Source organism: Berghia stephanieae, chromosome 3 (assembly GCF_034508935.2).
Source record: "Berghia stephanieae isolate SIO BIC M18660-M18661 chromosome 3, UCSD_Bste_1.3, whole genome shotgun sequence".
Lineage (NCBI taxonomy): Eukaryota > Metazoa > Mollusca > Gastropoda > Nudibranchia > Aeolidiidae > Berghia > Berghia stephanieae.
In genome coordinates this window covers 61,043,196-61,062,003 of record NC_088362.1, presented here as the reverse complement: position 1 = coordinate 61,062,003, position 18,808 = coordinate 61,043,196, and the positions used below count along the sequence as shown (strand labels likewise).

General features: G+C 36.1%; 1 protein-coding gene across 2 annotated transcripts in view; it reads left to right on the top strand.

Annotated features, from left to right (window-relative positions):
• Positions 1–12,287, top strand: part of LOC144968127 (zinc finger-containing ubiquitin peptidase 1-like) — a 22,303-nt gene extending 10,016 nt beyond the window's left edge. The window contains exons 3-10 of one of the 2 annotated variants that reach the window (XM_078906139.1): positions 1,540–1,746; positions 2,129–2,241; positions 3,291–3,447; positions 4,329–4,520; positions 6,269–6,440; positions 6,928–7,055; positions 7,766–7,983; positions 9,949–12,287. In XM_078906139.1, coding sequence (XP_078762265.1) covers positions 1,540–1,746; positions 2,129–2,241; positions 3,291–3,447; positions 4,329–4,520; positions 6,269–6,440; positions 6,928–7,055; positions 7,766–7,983; positions 9,949–9,984 — 1,223 coding nt within the window. In that variant the 3' untranslated portion in view covers positions 9,985–12,287. The remainder of the gene's footprint in view (positions 1–1,539; positions 1,747–2,128; positions 2,242–3,290; positions 3,448–4,328; positions 4,521–6,268; positions 6,441–6,927; positions 7,056–7,765; positions 7,984–9,948) is intronic. The other variant, XM_078906140.1, reaches the window with a different exon arrangement.
• The last annotated feature ends 6,521 nt before the right edge of the window (positions 12,288–18,808 follow it).

Here is an 18,808-nt window from a genome sequence, read left to right as displayed (position 1 = left end):
TAAAGTTAGTTTCAATACAAAGTACAAAAAAATATTCTGTTTGTTATTTATTTTTAAAAAGTGGACCTGTGTACGTGTATTTTGAGTCATTTTTCACTTCAGATTGTTAACATTTCTTTTCATTTTGCATTTCCATGTTAATCAGGGTCACCGTTAATTGACCTACTTTTAAAAGTTACATAATCGTCTCCCGCTCATAATTTTTACAAATTCAGAATCCTCATATTTCAAGCTTTAAAATGATATATGACACTTATTTGTAGATAAAAGATGAAAATTGACAAAAATGGGCCTGTCAAAGTAGATAATTTCAGATCTAGTCTGTTTTCCGCCATATGTATGTATGTGAGTGTGTGTGCACTCGTGTATACATTTAGTTAATTGTGTGTGTGTATGTACGTGTGTGCATATATGTTATATGCATGTATGTATATCTTTGTGTGTGTATGATTGTGTGTATTATATATATATATACGTGTGTGTGAGTAATATATTTATGTACAGTGTGTATATGGATGTGAATGTGTGTGTGTGTAAGTGTAATTGGATGTGTGTGAGCTTTTGTTCGTATGTCCGAATCTGCAGTGTGTAATGTTTTTTACTGATGGTCAATGTGAAGCGCTTTGAAGCTTCGACATAAGCGCTATATAAATGTACATTTATTATTATTATTTATTATTATTATTATTAAATGAAAAGGCAATACAAAATTGTGTCCCGCTACCTCATGGTGAATTAGATTTCAAGAATTAGACTGCAGTCGATGTGTATTTATTTACAGGTCTGATAACACAAATTTTTATGGTGAATTGGATGATGAAAATTAGGCTAAGTCAATGTGTATTTATTTACAGGTCTGACAACCCAAAGTTTCATGGTCTCATTGCTGTAATGCAAGATATTGTCTATTACAACAATGGTAAATCAAGCCCAAATTGTGTTCAGTTACCAGACCTGCAAAAATGTGCATTTCAATAACAGTTCAATATATGGAATAAGATTAAATTTCTGTGTCTTTAGGAGGAGAATGAATACATTCTCTTAAACTGCACAAAACTGAAATTTCACATTTTTCAGCACCAGCTTTAAAAAAAAAAAAAGTTGAGCTTTTATAAATCTCAATATCTACTAAACTTGCTCAATGCACTTTACAAGGGATCCCGCACTAACAGCAACATGTAACATGTAGAACGAGACATGATGCCTGTTAGGCAATATTACTTTTTTTTTTTCACTGTAAACGGCCAGGTACTTGTTTTACGCCTGAGTATGGTGAGAGAATGTGAGTAAAGATCGAACCCAGGACCTTCCGATCCAAAAACGAGTGTCATACCACAAGACCACATAGCCGCACAACATGGCAGAAAGTACTTTGCAATGGATTAGTGCCCTATCAAAATGGTAGCACAATTGTTATTGTCCATTTATTTATTATTGCAAGAGAAGCCAGGATGAATTCTGTCTCTAAATGCCTTAATTAAGGCTCTGAGAAACTTATTTTATCAGTCTCATGATTTTCTACTTCTTTATATAATCCAGAAATGCAGGAGCATTTTGAAACACACCATTCATCTGTAGAAGAATCCCATAGAAATAATTCTGGACATGTGACAGCAGTTGCCAGCAGTTCATTATTGGCCTCGGGTGTGACAACGTGTCCTGTCTGCGGATTGCTGGAACCCGATTCAGATTTACTCACTTCTCACATCGAACTTCATTTCGACTCACCAAATGGTTCAAATCACTGTACGTATTCCTTTTCACATTTTGTTGTTGTGTTCTTGTCTTATTAAACAGAAAATTCTATTAAATTTTTTTTTTTTTTTTGATAAGCGTTCCAATCATAACTTCCACCCATTAGGTCATCATTGTTGTTGAGTTTTGGACGAGCAGCCCTATGTTATATTAACTCTCTTTCTATCCAGTAACAATGGTGTTGTCAGAGATTAGTTTTCTTCTTATTATTCTTCTTCTTCTTCTTCTTCTTCTTCTTCTTCTTCTTCTTCTTCTTCTTCTTCTTCTTCTTCTTCTTCTTCTTCTTCTTCTTCTTCTTCCTCATTTTCTCCTACTTCTTGCATTTATATTAATGATAACAATTATGATATTTTCACTTGCATTTTTCTCACAGATCCATCTTTTCCATCCACTTCAAAAAAGGCAGACTCAGTTCATTTATCCTCTTCTTCTTCAACATCATCAACATCTTCATCATCCGACAATAAAGTTAAAGATAAAAGAAAGGTAAGCTAAGGAATCCATAGTCAACAACAAAAATTCATTTAGAATAGTCTTCTTCTTCTTCTTCTTCTTCTTCTTCTTCTTCTTCTTCTTCTTCTTCTTCTTCTTCTTCTTCTTCTTCTTCTTCTTCTTCTTCTTCTTCTTCTTCTTCTTCTTCTTCTTCTTCTTCTTCTTCGATACTCCTTTGCTGTCACAGTTCAAGCAGAGTCGAGCGACCAATGTACCAATGTCATGCCTCATCATTATAGATCAGATGACTGTGTAGACATGCCAATAGTGACGAGTTTTCAAGCAAGCAGTGGCCGGCCCTATGCATCAAAGGTGACATGGCATTATATTCAAGATAACCTGCTTGGGTTGAAACTTCCACTGTGGATGACTGCAAAGAGACAGCCATGGTCAAGCGCCACTATTGATTGCTCTACTATAACAACAACTCTCTATAATATTTTTTAAATGGTCCTGATGATGTCTTTGTACATGGGTTGCATTGTAGCAATAAATAGTTCTTAAGGGTAACATTTAAACATTGTACTTGTCAACAAAACTTAAACACACTTCTTTGCATTATTTTTTTAATGCAGGTTAATGGGGATAATACAATGTCATCAGCATTTTTCAATTTGTAGTTTTGGCAGCTTTTCTTGTATATTTGGCTATATGGTCTATTGGTATGACACTCATCTTTGGATCGGAGGTTCCTGGGTTTGAGTCCTGCTCTGAGCGATGCATGGTTGAGTCCTTGGTAAAAGCTCTTTAGTCACATTCTCTCACAATACTCAAGTGTAAAATAGGTACCTGCCATTAACAGCATTGTCTGTATCGGAAAAAAATTGTAATACTGCCTAACAGACATCATGACTTTTCATACATGTTAAGTGTTGCTTTTAACTAGGGACCCTTTGCAAAGCACTATGAGCATGTTTTCTATTGGCAGGTTATTTTTGGGTTGTTTTTTTTTCAGAACCTTTTATACTGTTGCTTCATGATTTATTCATTTGCATTATTTGTCGATAGTTGATGATGTACTTCTTATTTTATTCTCTCCAAAGCGAAACGGTTACCATTATAAGCATCAGTACAGACAAGGCCTGGAGTCAGCCGTGGTGAAGGGAAGGATGTCGCCAGGAGACTATCATGAACATCTGGTACGAATGCAGGACCAGGATCTGATTGGCGGTACAGACGATGGTCATTCTAAAGTAGAAGGTTAGAGGTTCAAGTATCGCTAGTGACTTTGTTTTTGTTTTTGTTTCAGACCCATTAGGCCCATGGAGTCTGACATCCCAGTTTCTCTAGCATGAAGCAGGCAATAGCAATTGCTTGCTACCCTTTAGATAGGACACTAGTCTATTACTATTGCAAAGTGCTTTCCATCAGATCTAACAGACCCAAATACCCAATCACTGCTGAATGGATTAGGGGGTTGTAACAAAAATAATCTCAACTTCAGCTGGGATTGATCTCTGTCCCTTTGTATATGAGGCGAATGCTCTACCAACTGAGCTATTGGGATCCCAAACTGTATGCAGAATGTTGTTTAATTCCCTTTTTATTTTAGAGAGGAAATAATATTTCTGTACTTTTTTTTTTTTCATTTTTTTTCATTTCTTTTTTTCCCTTCAGGTGCAGATTTGACAAACAGCGAGTGGTCATCTCTGATATTTCCATATTTGCAACTCAAAATGTTTCATGTGATTTTCCATAAGCCCAATGATCTGTACCATTAAAAAAAATTTTTTTTTCATTTTTTAGTTGTTGTTGTTGTAGTTGTTTTAGTTTTTTTAAGATATAAAAAGAATTTATTTTTGCCTTTAGGGGCGGAGTGGCCGAGTGGTTAAGGCATTGCACTGTGATCCAGAAGGTCCGGGTTCGAGCCCCTCTTCAGGCACTTTGATTTTTTTCCTTGGGCAAGATTATTAACCCCCCAATTTGCGCACTGTGACAACATGGGTGATTCCTGTTGACATCAGACATCCTGTTTGATGGATTGTCTATATTCCTTCATGGAATGCCTAGGCGACAGGATCTTTAGTGTCGTTGCGAAAGGGCATAATTATTTTTAAAAATTTTTTTGTTTATTGCTACAGGTTTGATTGAACACCTGGAACATTTCTATCGCAATCGTTCCCGTGAAGGCCAGACCGCTGTGTTTTGTGGTCCGGTGGATTACTACTGTGGATCTTATGGGGACAGGGGCTGGGGGTGTGGATATCGGAACTTCCAAATGATACTCTCATGTCTCAGTCGGATTGACGTCTACTCCAGGCAGCTTTTCAAAGGTGAGCCGACTGGGTGGGGTTCCTGACATCCCATAGTGGGCAGGGAGGTATTTATTGTGTCTTCTATCCCCCTATATCTGTTTCCAAACATGCTTTCTGTCTTGGAATGAGATTACTTGGTTTTGTCCTGGCCTTGGCCAGATACCCTGGCTCAGAGGGAAACAGTCAAATGTTATAGTTAGTTTTGGGAGAGGATATTTTTTCCCTTGTAAATCATCTCTCTGTTATGCACTGTATTATGTTTTCTATATTGTGTATTCCTCTTAGTAGGGACCTGTGCTTGTGTCTGGATGAGACTTTTAGGTGCTTTGATAGTGTGCTCTTGGAATCTATACCTGTTTCCTATTTAAACTAATTCCCCTTTGTCTTACCTTTTCTTGGGTGCTTTAATTGTAATTCTAGAACTTTTTACTTCCCATTATCTTCCTTTTTACTGGCCGGGTATGTCCTTAGTGTGTTGCAAGCGCGGGAAAACCCTTAAAAAGCAAAAAAACAAAAATAACAAAGGTGAGCTGATGAGGTCAGGATGATATTGTAGAAATGTAAGAGTTGATACATGTTAGAAATGATTATATTTGTGAGGTCTCGATACCTCAGTTGGTAGAGCTCTTGCTTCACATGCGAACAAAAAACAAAACAGGATTGGTCCTGATGAAGTCAAAAAAATTTTCCTGACCCTCCATCCACAAAGCAGCGATTGGGTAGCTGTGTCTTATTATGTAGATGTGATAGACGGTATTTATCAATAGACTAGCATCCTATCCAAAGGGTAACAAGCATTGGTATTGTCCGTTTGGCGCTATAAAAACTGTGATAAACTCTAGCTCCATTTGAGCTTTTTTATAGTATGATATCCAGTAAACATGCTCCAAATGCTTTACAAAGGGGCCAACAGCAACATGTAATATTTAGGACGAGACATGACGCCTGGTAGGCGATATTAACATTTTTTCTGACAGAGAGAACGTTGTTAACAGCCAGGTACTCATTTTACACCTGAGTATGTTGAGAGAAGGTGAGTAAAGAGCCTTTTCCAGGGAGTCAACTATGTGCTGCTCAAGACAAGAACCCAGGACCTTCCGATCCGAAGGCAAGTATCAGACCACCAGACCACATAGCCGCTTTAGCTAAAAGTTCTAAAGGCATATTGTCAGTGCATCATTGTACATGTGGTCATGGGAATTTTGTGTTTTCAGATAGTAACTGTTGGCAAAATAATCTGTTTATTGAATATATGCCTTCAAGTAAAATACTCACCAGTTCTGTCCACAAGATTGTACCACCACACAAAATTATGTGTGACCTTAGACATTTATATAGTCTGATTAAGAGAAATCAGTGAGATTTAATCACCAAACTGTTGCACTAAAAACAATAGCCCAGAGATGAATGCTTTCCTGTCAATTCTCCCCTTTTCATCAGGATGTTCCTTCTATAATTTGTTCTCATTCCAAATTTTCATATTTTACAACTATTACCTCGATTTATTAAGTATTTTATAATTTATAGAAAAGCCTTCATCGTTATTATTATCATCATCATCATCGCGACCATCATCATCATCATCGCGACCATCATCATAATCACCACCACCACCACCATATCATCATCATCATCATCATAATCACCACCACCATCATAACCATCACCACCTTCATCACATTCCAAATTTGTACAAAAAAACATTCCCGAATTTTATCTCTAAAAAGTTGATTCATTAATTCCTTCTATTTTTTGTCTATCACAAGATGGCCGGATAAGAATCCCTTCAGTTCCCAGAATTCAAGAAATGATCGAGACTGCCTGGCAGAAGGGGTTTGACGTGGAAGGATGTTTGCAGCTTGAAGCAAAACTTGTGGACACTCGTAAATGGATCGGTGCCACTGAGATTGTAGCCACATTGTCTTCCTTGGGGATTAAGTGAGTGAGATTATAATTTTTTTAACGTAAGCTTTTATATTGGGGTTTCAATAGATCAGTTGATAGAGCACTCACTTCACTCACAAATGGAAGGGGATTGATCCCGGATGGTGTTGAGGTTTTTTTTCTGTAAATAAAGGTGGAATTCGTTTATTTTGAGTTGACACTAAGTTTTTTTTCGTGTTACCATTGCCATTATGGTTATGACCATCTTTATCATTACCATCATCGTTTCATCAACATTACAATCATCACAAGAGTCCTTTTTAGAATCATCATTTTTATCAGATACATCATCGTCATTGTCATTGCCTCTTAGTTCTCCATAAGTATACAAGATAAATAAACTCTAATTACCCATAGGGAATTTAGCTTTACTAATGTGAAATTCAGGGAGTGATTGCTGTAAGTTTAAGTGATAAAACACTCTAATCAAAAAACCTCCACTGTGAAGCATGACTTATATTGTGTATGATTCTATTTGAAGGTGTGAGCTGGTAGAATTTCCTTGCCCTTCCTCTCCTGATGGAACACATCCTCGACTCTTAGAGTGGGTTAGGAACTATTTTTACAAGGATGAGAATGCTAAACCTGCTCTTTATTTTCAACACCAAGGTTGGTTTTGGTTTATACTCGTATTGTGTGAAAGTGTTTGATGTCACTAATGATTATTAAAGAGAATAAAATAGTACCAGATGGAAACAGATAATAAAAATATCATAGGAACTAGAACCCACCCTTTCCCCAACAAATTGAGAAACTAGGAAGCAGGCACCAGTATAAGATAAAGAACTGAACAAGTGTGTATAAAAGGTGCCAGACAGAGTAAGAAAGTAAAATACAAGAAATAATCCATCCTAAAAAAATCAGTCAACCTCGACTGGGAGATCGAGTATGGCACTCTCTATCTGACTGACTGAGAGTATGTGTGTGTGTGTGTGTGTGTGTGTGTGTGTGTGTGTGTGTGTGTGTGTGTGTGTTTTGAGAGGGAGGGCACTGGCACTGAGCCATTTTGGTATTGTTCAGCACCAAAGAGCACTTTAGGCACTGTATAAATTAAATGAATAAATTAATAATAATAATATAATTATTATTATTATTATTATTGTTATTATTATTATTATTATTATTATTATTATTATTATTATTATTATTATTATTACTAAGATTGTTGTTGTTGTTATTATTTTTATTCTTATTATTATTGTTATTACTAATATTTAAGGTTAAGTTTTAAATTCACCGGATTCATCCCACCATAAACAGTTTTTAGAGAACTTGTACTATGGTTTATGTATCTTTATTTTTGTTTCCATTTCATCCAGGCCACAGCAGAACAATAGTTGGTGTGGAAGTCGATAAAGGGACCACAAGGCTACTGCTATTTGATCCTGGCTCTTCCAAAGAACATGTGGCCTCCTTAAGAAAAAACCAGCTGAACTGGAAGCACATGTCATCATTCCGTCGAAATCTCGCTGCATTCAAAGCCAAGCAGTATCAGATTGTTTCTGTGGTGGGATTACTCAACAAAAATGAGTATGAGGTAATGAGCAAACAAAATTATTTAAATAATAATAATAATAATGGTGATACATTGTATTTGTTGAGCACTCTACCATATCACAGGTCATCAACAGTTCAATTTGGAATAGAACAAAGTCGTAAGATGCTTTTTAGAAAATAGAAAATCTCTTTATTCATCCCATAGGGAAAATTTGTCTCTAGGGTCTATCCCAAGAGAAGACTTGAATAACCCAGGCATCAGCTGCAGTGCAGTGCCGCAAATTGAGCTAGGGTGAAGTGACTTGCTCAAAGTCACACAGCGCAGTGGTACTCGGTACATTTTGGGTACAAAGCTAAGAATGTATCGCTGAGTCACGCTGCCCCCTTTAAATGTTTCTTACACTGAATGATGCCGTAATTTCTTTTTGAGTTGGGATATTTCTAGATATTTCCTCCACATGACACGGAAGTGCTCTTTCTCTCTTTCCTAGAGATGCCAGCACCTCAGTACAAACTCTGTGCATTGTGTTATGATTTTATTTTTTTTTCTAATTTTTAAAACAGTTTTGAAAAGAGCCACACTACATCAACACCTAAAGAGTAGCATTAGGTTTGCAAAAATCTGAAAAGATATGTAACAAACAGTGCCAGAAAAGTAGAAAGAAAAATACGAGTAAAAAAACCCAACAAAACTCTGGTAAATAGGGGGTTTGAGGTTCGACCTCCAGGCATGCTGGGTTTTTTTGGCAAGATTTTTTCTTGTATTTTTTTTGGTGCTTCGTCTGGCACTGTTTCATACACACATTTTCAGATTTTTATCTCACACTTGTGCATGCACCCTAGTTTGTCACTACGATATTTTCAAAATAGATTGAAAATTAGTGAGACTCGGCCATTTTTCTGGAATAGAAATGCAAATAAAAATATCATCACCAAAAATTAGCCTTGACTTAGTCAAGATCTTGTATTCACAACAACCATTTGATCAATTTACTTAGTTTTATTCTTTGATAATTGTCGGAATTATTAGTAAGAAATATTAGCTTTATTTTTTTATAATTGATGGAATTATTAGTAAGAAATACTAGCTTTATTTTTTGATAATTGATGGAATTATTAGTAAGAACTACTAGCTTTATTTTTTGATAATTGATGGAATTATTAGTAAGAACTACTAGCTTTATTTTTTGATAATTGATGAAATTATTAGTAAGAAATACTAGCTTTATTTTTTGATAATTGATGAAATTATTAGTAAGAAATACTAGCTTTATTTTTTGATAATTGATGGAATTGTTAGTAAGAAATACCAGTCACAAGATATCAGACGTAAAACATTACATGAAATTTTTTAAAAACTGATGGTTGTATCCTCAAAGTGATACTAGGCTGCTAGAAGCTGTGAACTGTAAAAAGTAATAAACAAAAATGAATATAACAGCTTCAAAAAATAACAAAATACCAAACACGGAACGTTTTGGGCTCGAAACCCTCCTTCAGCTAATAACAAAAAAACAATAAAGACATCGTCTATCTAGAATTTAGTAATGTATTTATGTCTTTATTGTTTTTTGTTGTTAGCTGAAGAAGGGTTTCGAGCCTGAAACGTTCCGTGTTTGGTATTTTTGTTCTTTTTTGAAGCTGTTATATTCATTTTTGTTTATCGGTTCTATCCTCAAGGCTCTGTGGTCTCATGGTGTGACACTCGCCTTCGTAAATATAGGTCCCTGGATTGAGTCCTCTACTAATGTTCTCTCAGAGACTTGCTAACCACATTCTCTTGGGTGAAAAAAGTTGTAAAAGCACCTCTTGCACAACGTGTTAAGGGTTGATGATGGCTTGGGACGACATTTAAGTGAATTTTTGTACATATTATGTTAATATAAAAGTTATGATTGTTTTTGTATTTTTGTTGTTTTTTTTTTTTTTTGGCCCATTTTATTCTTACTATTGCATACTTCAAAATAATGCCCAGTTTATTTTGTTCTTGTATCTTTTCCTGCAGAAGAGTAAAAGACTAACATCCACAGTAATTACGTGATCTTCCAAGAGAAGTGGAAAAAATATCCAAAGGATTTAGAGAAAGTCTTTCATTCTCTTGTGTCAAGGAGACATTGCAACTGTGATACTAGCTATGTACATACTATACTGGTTTAAAACTAGCATGCTTTAGATGAATTATTGGTATTTCGAATATCACATTACTGCTATTTTTTCATATTGTTTGTCATCATAATTAACTGGGAAGGAAGGGGGGGGGTGAAACATTCTGCGGAGAAGACGTAAGCGATAAACATATTATTCAACAACCAACCAGAAGCTAAATGAACTTAGTAATAGTAATAATAATGCATAGCTGCCAACTTTTAAAAAATAAAATAAGGAACTCCCATTTGGCCGAGGATGAGGGAACGCTGTATTCCCCCATTGGATCCCAGGGGCAATTCCCAGGTATATGATTATCATGGTATGTGTTTTTTGGCAATTCTCCAAACACGCTTTTGGAACTGGTCGTCGTTTTTGGGAACTGGATCAATGGTGTTGATGCTGTCATTTATGTCTGACGAGAATTTTTCCCACTTTGCCTTCCCAAAATTGAATCAGGGTAGAGGTTTGCTCTCGCGGGGTCTAATGACTGGTCCTACCTCAATGTTGATAGGTTTGGTATGGGGTTGCTGACATATTTCTGAAAGTTTTGGAGATGTCTGGAAGACGCAAATGCAAGGTCTGGGTTGTAACCTCTTCTCCAGCGAGTGCTTGAAAATGATGGTTTGTCTTTTGCGTCACGAAGAGTGTCAGATTATTTTGGTCAGCCCATTCCTCAACAGTATCTCCATCTTCATTGGTATCATTGTATCCCCATTTGGTGCTGATGATGGTGATGATAATAATAATGATGATGATAATAATAATCTATTAGGGTTACATTAAGATTTGAAAGTTGGAAAGTTGGTTTTTCATCATATGTCATCTCGTCAGGCATATATTAGAATCCTCAAAGTCAAAAGGGTTAAAGTAATTGTTTAAGGAGATGTCAAAACCACAAATTGGGTCATTCTACCAATATACTCTTTATTTCTGTTTTACATAAGCCTAAGTAGCAGCTTTTGCTTTTTTAAGCAATTGTGGTGAAAAGATTTACTTGTAACATTTCCCCTCCATGAACGATTTTGCAACTAGAATGTTTGACAGGCTTATCATTTGAAAGAGATCCTCAAAAGTCTGTTTTGTTTTTCCTAACTTGGCTAAAAATCCCCTCGCATTCACTGTTGCTATGTGGAATGGTCAACAGTCCCAACATGAAAAAGGACAATCTTTTAAATTTCATGTTTTCTTAACACAGTATATTTGTAACCTCTGTTTACTGATTGATTGTTGGTAGAACGAAGAATCAATTGTGAAAACTCTTCCTCTAATCCATCCATAGCTCTGACCAGCCCGAAAGACTAAAGTAGTGATGTCCTCCAAGGTAAAAAAAAAAAGTCAGCAAATATTTTCTCGAACGGGGTGGGCGGTGGTGATAGGGGTGGTGCTTGTGAGGGTGCATTCATGTTGCATGTTGTGCATCTGTCCCAACATGAAAAAGGACAATCTTTGAAATTTCATGTTTTCCAAGCACATCTTTTCTTTCCCCTGTCTCAAACCACTGTTTACTGATTGATTGTTGGTAGAACGAAGAATCAAAGCACTCTATTTGGAATTGTGAAAACTCTTCCTCTAATCCAACCATAGCTTCAACCTTCGTGTCCCCATTTAGTAAAACAAGACATGGTTGTTTTTTAATAAAGAACCTAATAGATGTAAAGCTAGATTCTATCCTCTCCTCAACAACTGTTGCTTCTGCATGTTTAAGGACATCTGATCTAAGATTGAAGTTAGCTATTGTATAGACGCAAGCAGCATAGTAATATTGCCTCACGGAATCAAAAAATTCAATCACGTCTTTTCCTTCCAATTTCTCTACATGGTCCAAGGCACCATTTCCTATTCTCATGTCTAAGTCTTTCTTCTGCATATCCTTTGCATTAAAATCAGTGTAAATAGGATCTTTGTCACTGACGGCATCATGTTTTACGAAGCACACAATTGCAGCTCTTTCAAGAATGCAGTCAAAATTTGTCTGAGTTTGCGAATCATTGACTCACTAGACTGCAAAGTCGCATTGGTTTTCTCAAACATTTTGATAGAGAAAAGAAGATGTTCAGCATATGCTCTGCAGGAGCTGTTATGAAGCATTTTATGTATTTTAACTATTTTCTTTTTTTCTGGCTTACTGTCCTCATTTTTCACGATTTATGTTTTCCCTAGCTGGTCCTGTTTTGATTGTCCTTCCCCAGACCCAACTCTCTTTCACTTGTGACGGCTTTTCATTAATTTGTACACTTTTTGATGCTCTCTCACCATCTTGTCTTTTTTAGAATATTGAAACCCGGTAATTGTGCATTACTTTTAATTTTGACGTCTTTGTCCACCTCAAGTTCTCCATCAATAGATGTTGTTATTGTGTCCCACTGAGTTGCCAATCCTGACCAAGGGAAAGCCAGCGTGTACAAACATGCTTTACCATCTTCCTCACCTCATTGCCACATTCTATCTGCTTGTCAATTAACCTCTGCTTTCTATTCACACGATTTTCCAGATAGTAAAACAGATCAATTAAAACTGAATCAATGGAGACTGGTAAGATCTGTGGTGCTTTCTGGGATGCAATGTTTGGAAGGTGACATGGGCAGCTAAGAGCGAATATCTCCGATTTGTGGTTCTTTAGGACTGAAATCACACCTGAAGTGTGTCCTAACATAACTGGGGCATTATCTGAGTCCATATCGCGATGCAGTTGGATATGGGTATATTCAGTTTTTCAATTTCATTCACTATTAGATTTTGAATGTTTATGCCACTTGATTTTTCTTCAAGGTTAGGAATTGAAATGACTTGAAGCTTAATGGATTTAGTGACAGTGTCTGGGAATGAAATAATAATTGGGTAGAGTTTAGAATTTTCTATGACTGCCATCAGTGGAAAGGGCGAAAAGAACATGTTCAAATTTTGTTGAGATTTCCAACTTGTATTGGCAGGCCATCTCTTTTACAATGCATGATGTTTTTGTTCGGCCTACGGCATGTTTAACTTCTTCTGACTGGGATGGGATTTTCACTAACCGTCTATGATCGCAAACTTGAGAGGTAGTTGGCTACCTTCAGTAAACTGAAAGAAGTCATCCCTCCTATCAGGGGAATCATGAAAGAGGTAATAAGACAGCAGTAATGTATCTATTTTCCACCCTGACTCACTCACCCCATCTTTAAATGCATTATGAAGTACATGGAGTCCACATGAAATTCAATACAGTGAAGCCATAATTTTCTTCAAGAGATTTAAAGAAATCATTTAAAACCTTCAAGTTGACATTAGGTCCATCCATGGACAACTGGACTAGTTTACAGCTGTTCAATCAATCCATGAATATTGACAACTTGTCAATGATGTCCACAGCCTTTACATGACCAAGACAGAATGAATCTACATATTGTGTTGTGATGCAGACTAAGACATTTCATTGTGGGTTGGAAAATTTTCTTATCTTTGCAAGTGGTTGACTGCATTTGGTAGTATGATAATCTAATTGGCGAATTTTTTGCAGTCAAAATCAGGGCTGTCTGAACAACAGCAGAAGCTATGGTTGTTGTCAATGACTTTTTTTACTCTCTCCACGGCTTCTGCTTCACCTCTCCTAAAAATGGTATTGTTGTGCTTGCAGTCTGGTCTATCATTATTCTAGACATAACAGAAAAAATTGACTCTACTTGAGGTCCATGAAAAATTGAAAGCATAGCAGAAGCAACTTTTGTCAAATTAGGATACTTACTGACTAGACAATCTTGGGTCCACCACATATCCACTCTTCCTTCATCGTCCCTATAGTCAGGCTACTAGTCATCATTAACATAAGCCCTGACCTCATCAAGACATGCATCACTGTTACTGTTAGACAAATAAAAATGTGACATCCCAACCAGCCTATTCACGTTCTTTTTGACAGCAGTGTGTTTTGTCAAGCTGGGGTCCAGAGCTGACAAAGATACCAAAGTTGGACTGTTTAGAGGCAACTTTTTAGACATGGACTTGGCTGCGGCTATATATAAACCCTGCAGACTTACATTTACGATAGATGCAATTGCTGGAGCAAGATACTTTGAACATGATTTTATGAGCCAAGTTGGTGTTTTATATAGCGGGCATGATTTATTAGGCATATCTGACAAAATATTTTTAACTTCCTCTATTTTTACGGGTTCAAACGACGTTAAAATTTTATAACGGGTGTTCATAGATTTAGTTGGTCGTGTCGTGCAGGTAAGTGTTGTGTCCTCCTGTAGTGTCTCTTCCGTTGATGTTGATCTTCCAGGCGATGTCACGTGCCTTGTCATTGTTGTTGTGTTCATTGGTGAAGTCATGCTTGTTTCAACTCGTGATGTCGTGCTGGGATGTAAATTTGTGGGGCTGTCGTTGTCTAGTTTCTGTCGGAAGTTGGAAATTTTCTCAATGAAAAAGGTGTTGAATTTGTCACAGAGTTCTTTTGGAGATGTATTTGTAGGTAGATTTTTTGTATTCGATGGTGTGATCATTTCTTTGACAGTATTATAAAACTATATACATGCTCATTTTTTACACATTTTTTTCCAATTCTGAAAAGTAGCAAAAGTCTCCAGGATTGAGTGAGTTAAATACACAAGGTTTTAAAAGGTCAGTTGACCACAATCACCCTTTACATGATATGATATGATAATATGATTAACTCACTCAATCCTAGAGATTTTTGCTACTTTTCAAAATTGGAAGAAATGTATTAAAATTGAGCATGCACATAAAAAGTTTTATTCAACTATCATTAACATGCAAAAACTAAAAACATTAGCTTTGATACTGCACCTATATTTTGTCTCAGAAAAATGAAATGAATAGGCATGGGGTAAAAGTAAACCAGGTAAATTACGGATAAAGTCGGTGTTAGGGTTGAGTGAGTTAACACTGAGATATGATGGAATGTTCAATCCAATATCCTCCGCCTCCCTGACCTATTTTGCCAATTTTCCATGTAATTCAGGCGAATTAATAATAAGCACAGTTGGAACACATCAAGGCTATGATAAAACCATTTGTTGTCCTATTAAAATTGTTGAGAGTTCATGGCATTTTACATAGATTTATACTGGGTGGAGTTCCTGACCTCCCATAGTGGGCAGGGAGGTACATACTGCGTCTTCTATCCCCCCATTTCTGTTTTCCAACATGCTTTCTGTCTTTGTCTTGGAATGAGATTACTTGGTTTTGTCCTGGCCCTGGCCGGATACTCTGGCTGGGAGGGAAACAGTCAAATGTTAGTTTTGGGAGATGATATTTTTTTCCTTGTAAATCATCTCTCTGTTATTCACTGTATTAGAGATATTATTTGTAAACATTTGAGTGTATTCCTCTTAGTGGGGACCCGTGCTGGTGTCTGGATGAGACTTTTAGGTGATCTCAAACTAAGTACACTGATAGTGTGCTCTTGGAATCTACATCTGTTCCCTATTTGAACCAATTCCCCTTTGTCTGCCTTATTCTTGGATGCTTTAATTGTAATTCTAGAACTTTTTACTATCCCATTTTCTTCCTTTTTACTGGCGCTGATATGACCTTAATGTGTTGCAAGCGCCGTTAAACCCTTAAAAACAAAAACAAAAACAACATAGATATATAACTTAACATCAGTGACATTGAATGTTTTGTAAACAATTCTATTTATCTACCACATATGCAAAAATAATATTATATCGGTATTCACAGTAAAAAAAATAAAAAACAACAACAACAAAAATGAAAAATATGAGAATTTATATCGCGCAATATCCATTAAACGTGCTCAATGCCCTTTACAAGGGATTCCTAGCCAACAGTAACGTTTAAAAAGTAGGACGAGACATGACGCCTGTTAGGGATCCTCTAAGATTATTTTTAAAATATATTTTAATTGATGATTATTTAATATGCAATACTTTCAAAAGTAAATTCAGGTTCCCTTGTACGTCATAGTTTCATAATAATAATAATAATAATAATAATAATAATAATAATACTATCATTATTATTATCACTTTTATTATTATTATTATTATTATTATTATTATTATTATTATTATTATTATTATTATTATTATTATTATGATAATGATAATTTTAAATAGAGCTTATAAACTGCTTTACCCCATTTTGACATAAGCTAAAAGCTATACTATTATTAGAAAGATGTTTGCATAGAATGATTGACAACAAAAATATTAAATCACAAATATTCAAATCATGATTTTTGGTTTGTTTTTTTTTTAATCTTTTTTTTTTTTTTTACTGGTAAACATGTAAACATAAGATGGCATGACTTTGAGTTGGCGCCTTGTTGTTTATCGTGTCAGTATTTAATTTTGATGATGTGCCTTGAGAGAAGCAATGAACAACTTGTTGGATGATGAAATAGAATATTGAATAAATTGATATTCATGAAACGTCTAAATATTGTTGCATTATTTTTATATGGATGGATGAGTGACTATTCATGTGTTAAAGAGTTGTGTTACTGGTTTAAGTCTGTGAAATATGCTCTATTGATTCGCACAGCAAACCATTTTATGCCTGGGTGGGGTTCCCGACCTCCCATCGTGGGCAGGGAGGTATTTATCGTGTCTTCTATCCCCCTTTATCAGTTTTCCAATTGCTTTCTGTCTTTGTCTTGGAATGAGATTACTTAATTTCGTCCTGACCTTGGCTGGGAGGAAAACAGTCGAATGTATAGTTATAGTTTCGGGAGATGATATTTTTTTTTATTTGTAAATCATCTCTCTGTTATGTATTGTAAACATGTTTTGTAATCATTTGCATGTATTCCTCTTAGTGGGATCATATGTTGGTGTAAGGGTGAGACTTTTAGTTGATCTCAAACTAAGTACACTGATAGTATGCGCTTGGAATCTACATCTATTTCATATTTGAACCACTTCCCCTTTGTCTAATCTTTTCTTGGGCGCTTTAATTGTAATTCTAGAATCTTTTAACTATCCCATTTTCTTCCTTTTTACTGGCGCTGATATGACCTTTATATGTTGCAAGCGCCGTAAAACCCTTAAAAATATACCAAAAACAAACAATTCTATTGCTAAATCTTGTGGACATCGAATAATTATTTCAAATGATGTTGGTGTGCAAAGGCTTTGATACAAGTCAGTTCCAGAATACCAAGAACTTGCATGAAGAAAGAGCAAGAAAATAACTTGAAAGCATATTTTGAAATTTCAGTCTTTAAAAAATCCTCATCACTCCCCAGCAAGTCTGGAAAAAATCAAATAAGTTATTATTATTATTATTATTATTATTATTATTATTATTATTATTATTATTATTATTATTATTATTATTATTATTATTATTATTATTATTATTATTATTATTATTATTTTCATAAAACATCGTCGACAATCAAATGTTGGTCTTGTGGTCTTGTAGTAATACATTTGCCTTCAGGCCTCACTAGCGATCCTGGTCGACTCTCACAGTGGGAGGTGTACTGCAAAGTTTATTTGTCGGATAAGACTAAGACTCTTTACTCACATTTTCTCACTGTACTTTGGTGTAAAATGAATCCCAGGCTGGTCACAGTTGAAAAAAGAAATTCTAACATAGTAACTTAATGGCGTCATGACTTGTCCTGCGTGTTTTGGTGCTGTTGCCGTGAGAGCCCTTGAAATGCATTTTGAGTAAATTTAAAAGCTGGTTCACTCTAAAGGCGATGATGTCTTATATTCACATTCAGATCACTGCGCTTGATGAAGTCACTGCTTGACTATTCATGTGTGCTTGCAAATTCAGAGTTGTGAACACAAATATATTCACTCCCATAGTGGGTAAGGAGATCACTTGCTGTGCCTTCTATCGCCCTGTATCTGTTTTCCAATTGCTTTCTGTCTTTGTCTTGGAATGAGATTACTTAGTTTTGTCCTGACCCTGGCTGGAAGGGAAGTAGTCGAAAGTATAGTTATAGTTTTGAGAGATAATATTTTTTACCTTGTAAATCATCTCTTTGTTATGTACTGTTTTTGGGGGGATTTTTTAACGAATGATTTGTAAACATTTGAGTGTATTCCTCTTAGTGGGATCCTTGTTGGTGTCTGGATGAGACTTTTAGCTGATCTCAAAGAAAGAACATTGACGGTATGGTCTAGGAATATTTGAATAGTTGAGTCCTTGGAAAAGGCTCTTTATTCACAATTCTCTCACTGTGGCGCCTCTGAACCCTTCCCCATGCGCAGCGGCGTGAAACAAGGCTGTGTCCTTGCACCGACTTTGTTTGGTATATTTATCTCCTTACTGTTGAAATTTGCATTCAAAGAGTCCCCAGAAGGAGTCCACTTACACACCAGAAGTGATGGAAAGCTGTTCAATCTGGCACGGCTGTGAGCAAAGAGCAAGGTCCGCACAGTCCTCATAAAGGAAATGCTATTTGCAGATGATGCAGCTCTATGCGCGCATACCGAGGAAGACCTCCAGCGGCTGATGGACAGGTTTTCCCACGCATGCAGGGAATTCGGGCTGACGATCAGCATCAAGAAAACAAATGTAATGTGTCAGGATGTCCCCTCTATACCAGCAATTCGCATTGACAACGAGGAGCCAGAAGTCACTGATCACTTCACATACCTGGGCACAACCATCACCAGCAACCTCTCACTTGATGCAGAATTAGACAAGCGCATCGTCAAAGCTGCCGCTGTCATGGCACAACTGAGCAGGAGAGTGTGGACCAACAACCAACTCACTTTGAACACCAAACTCAA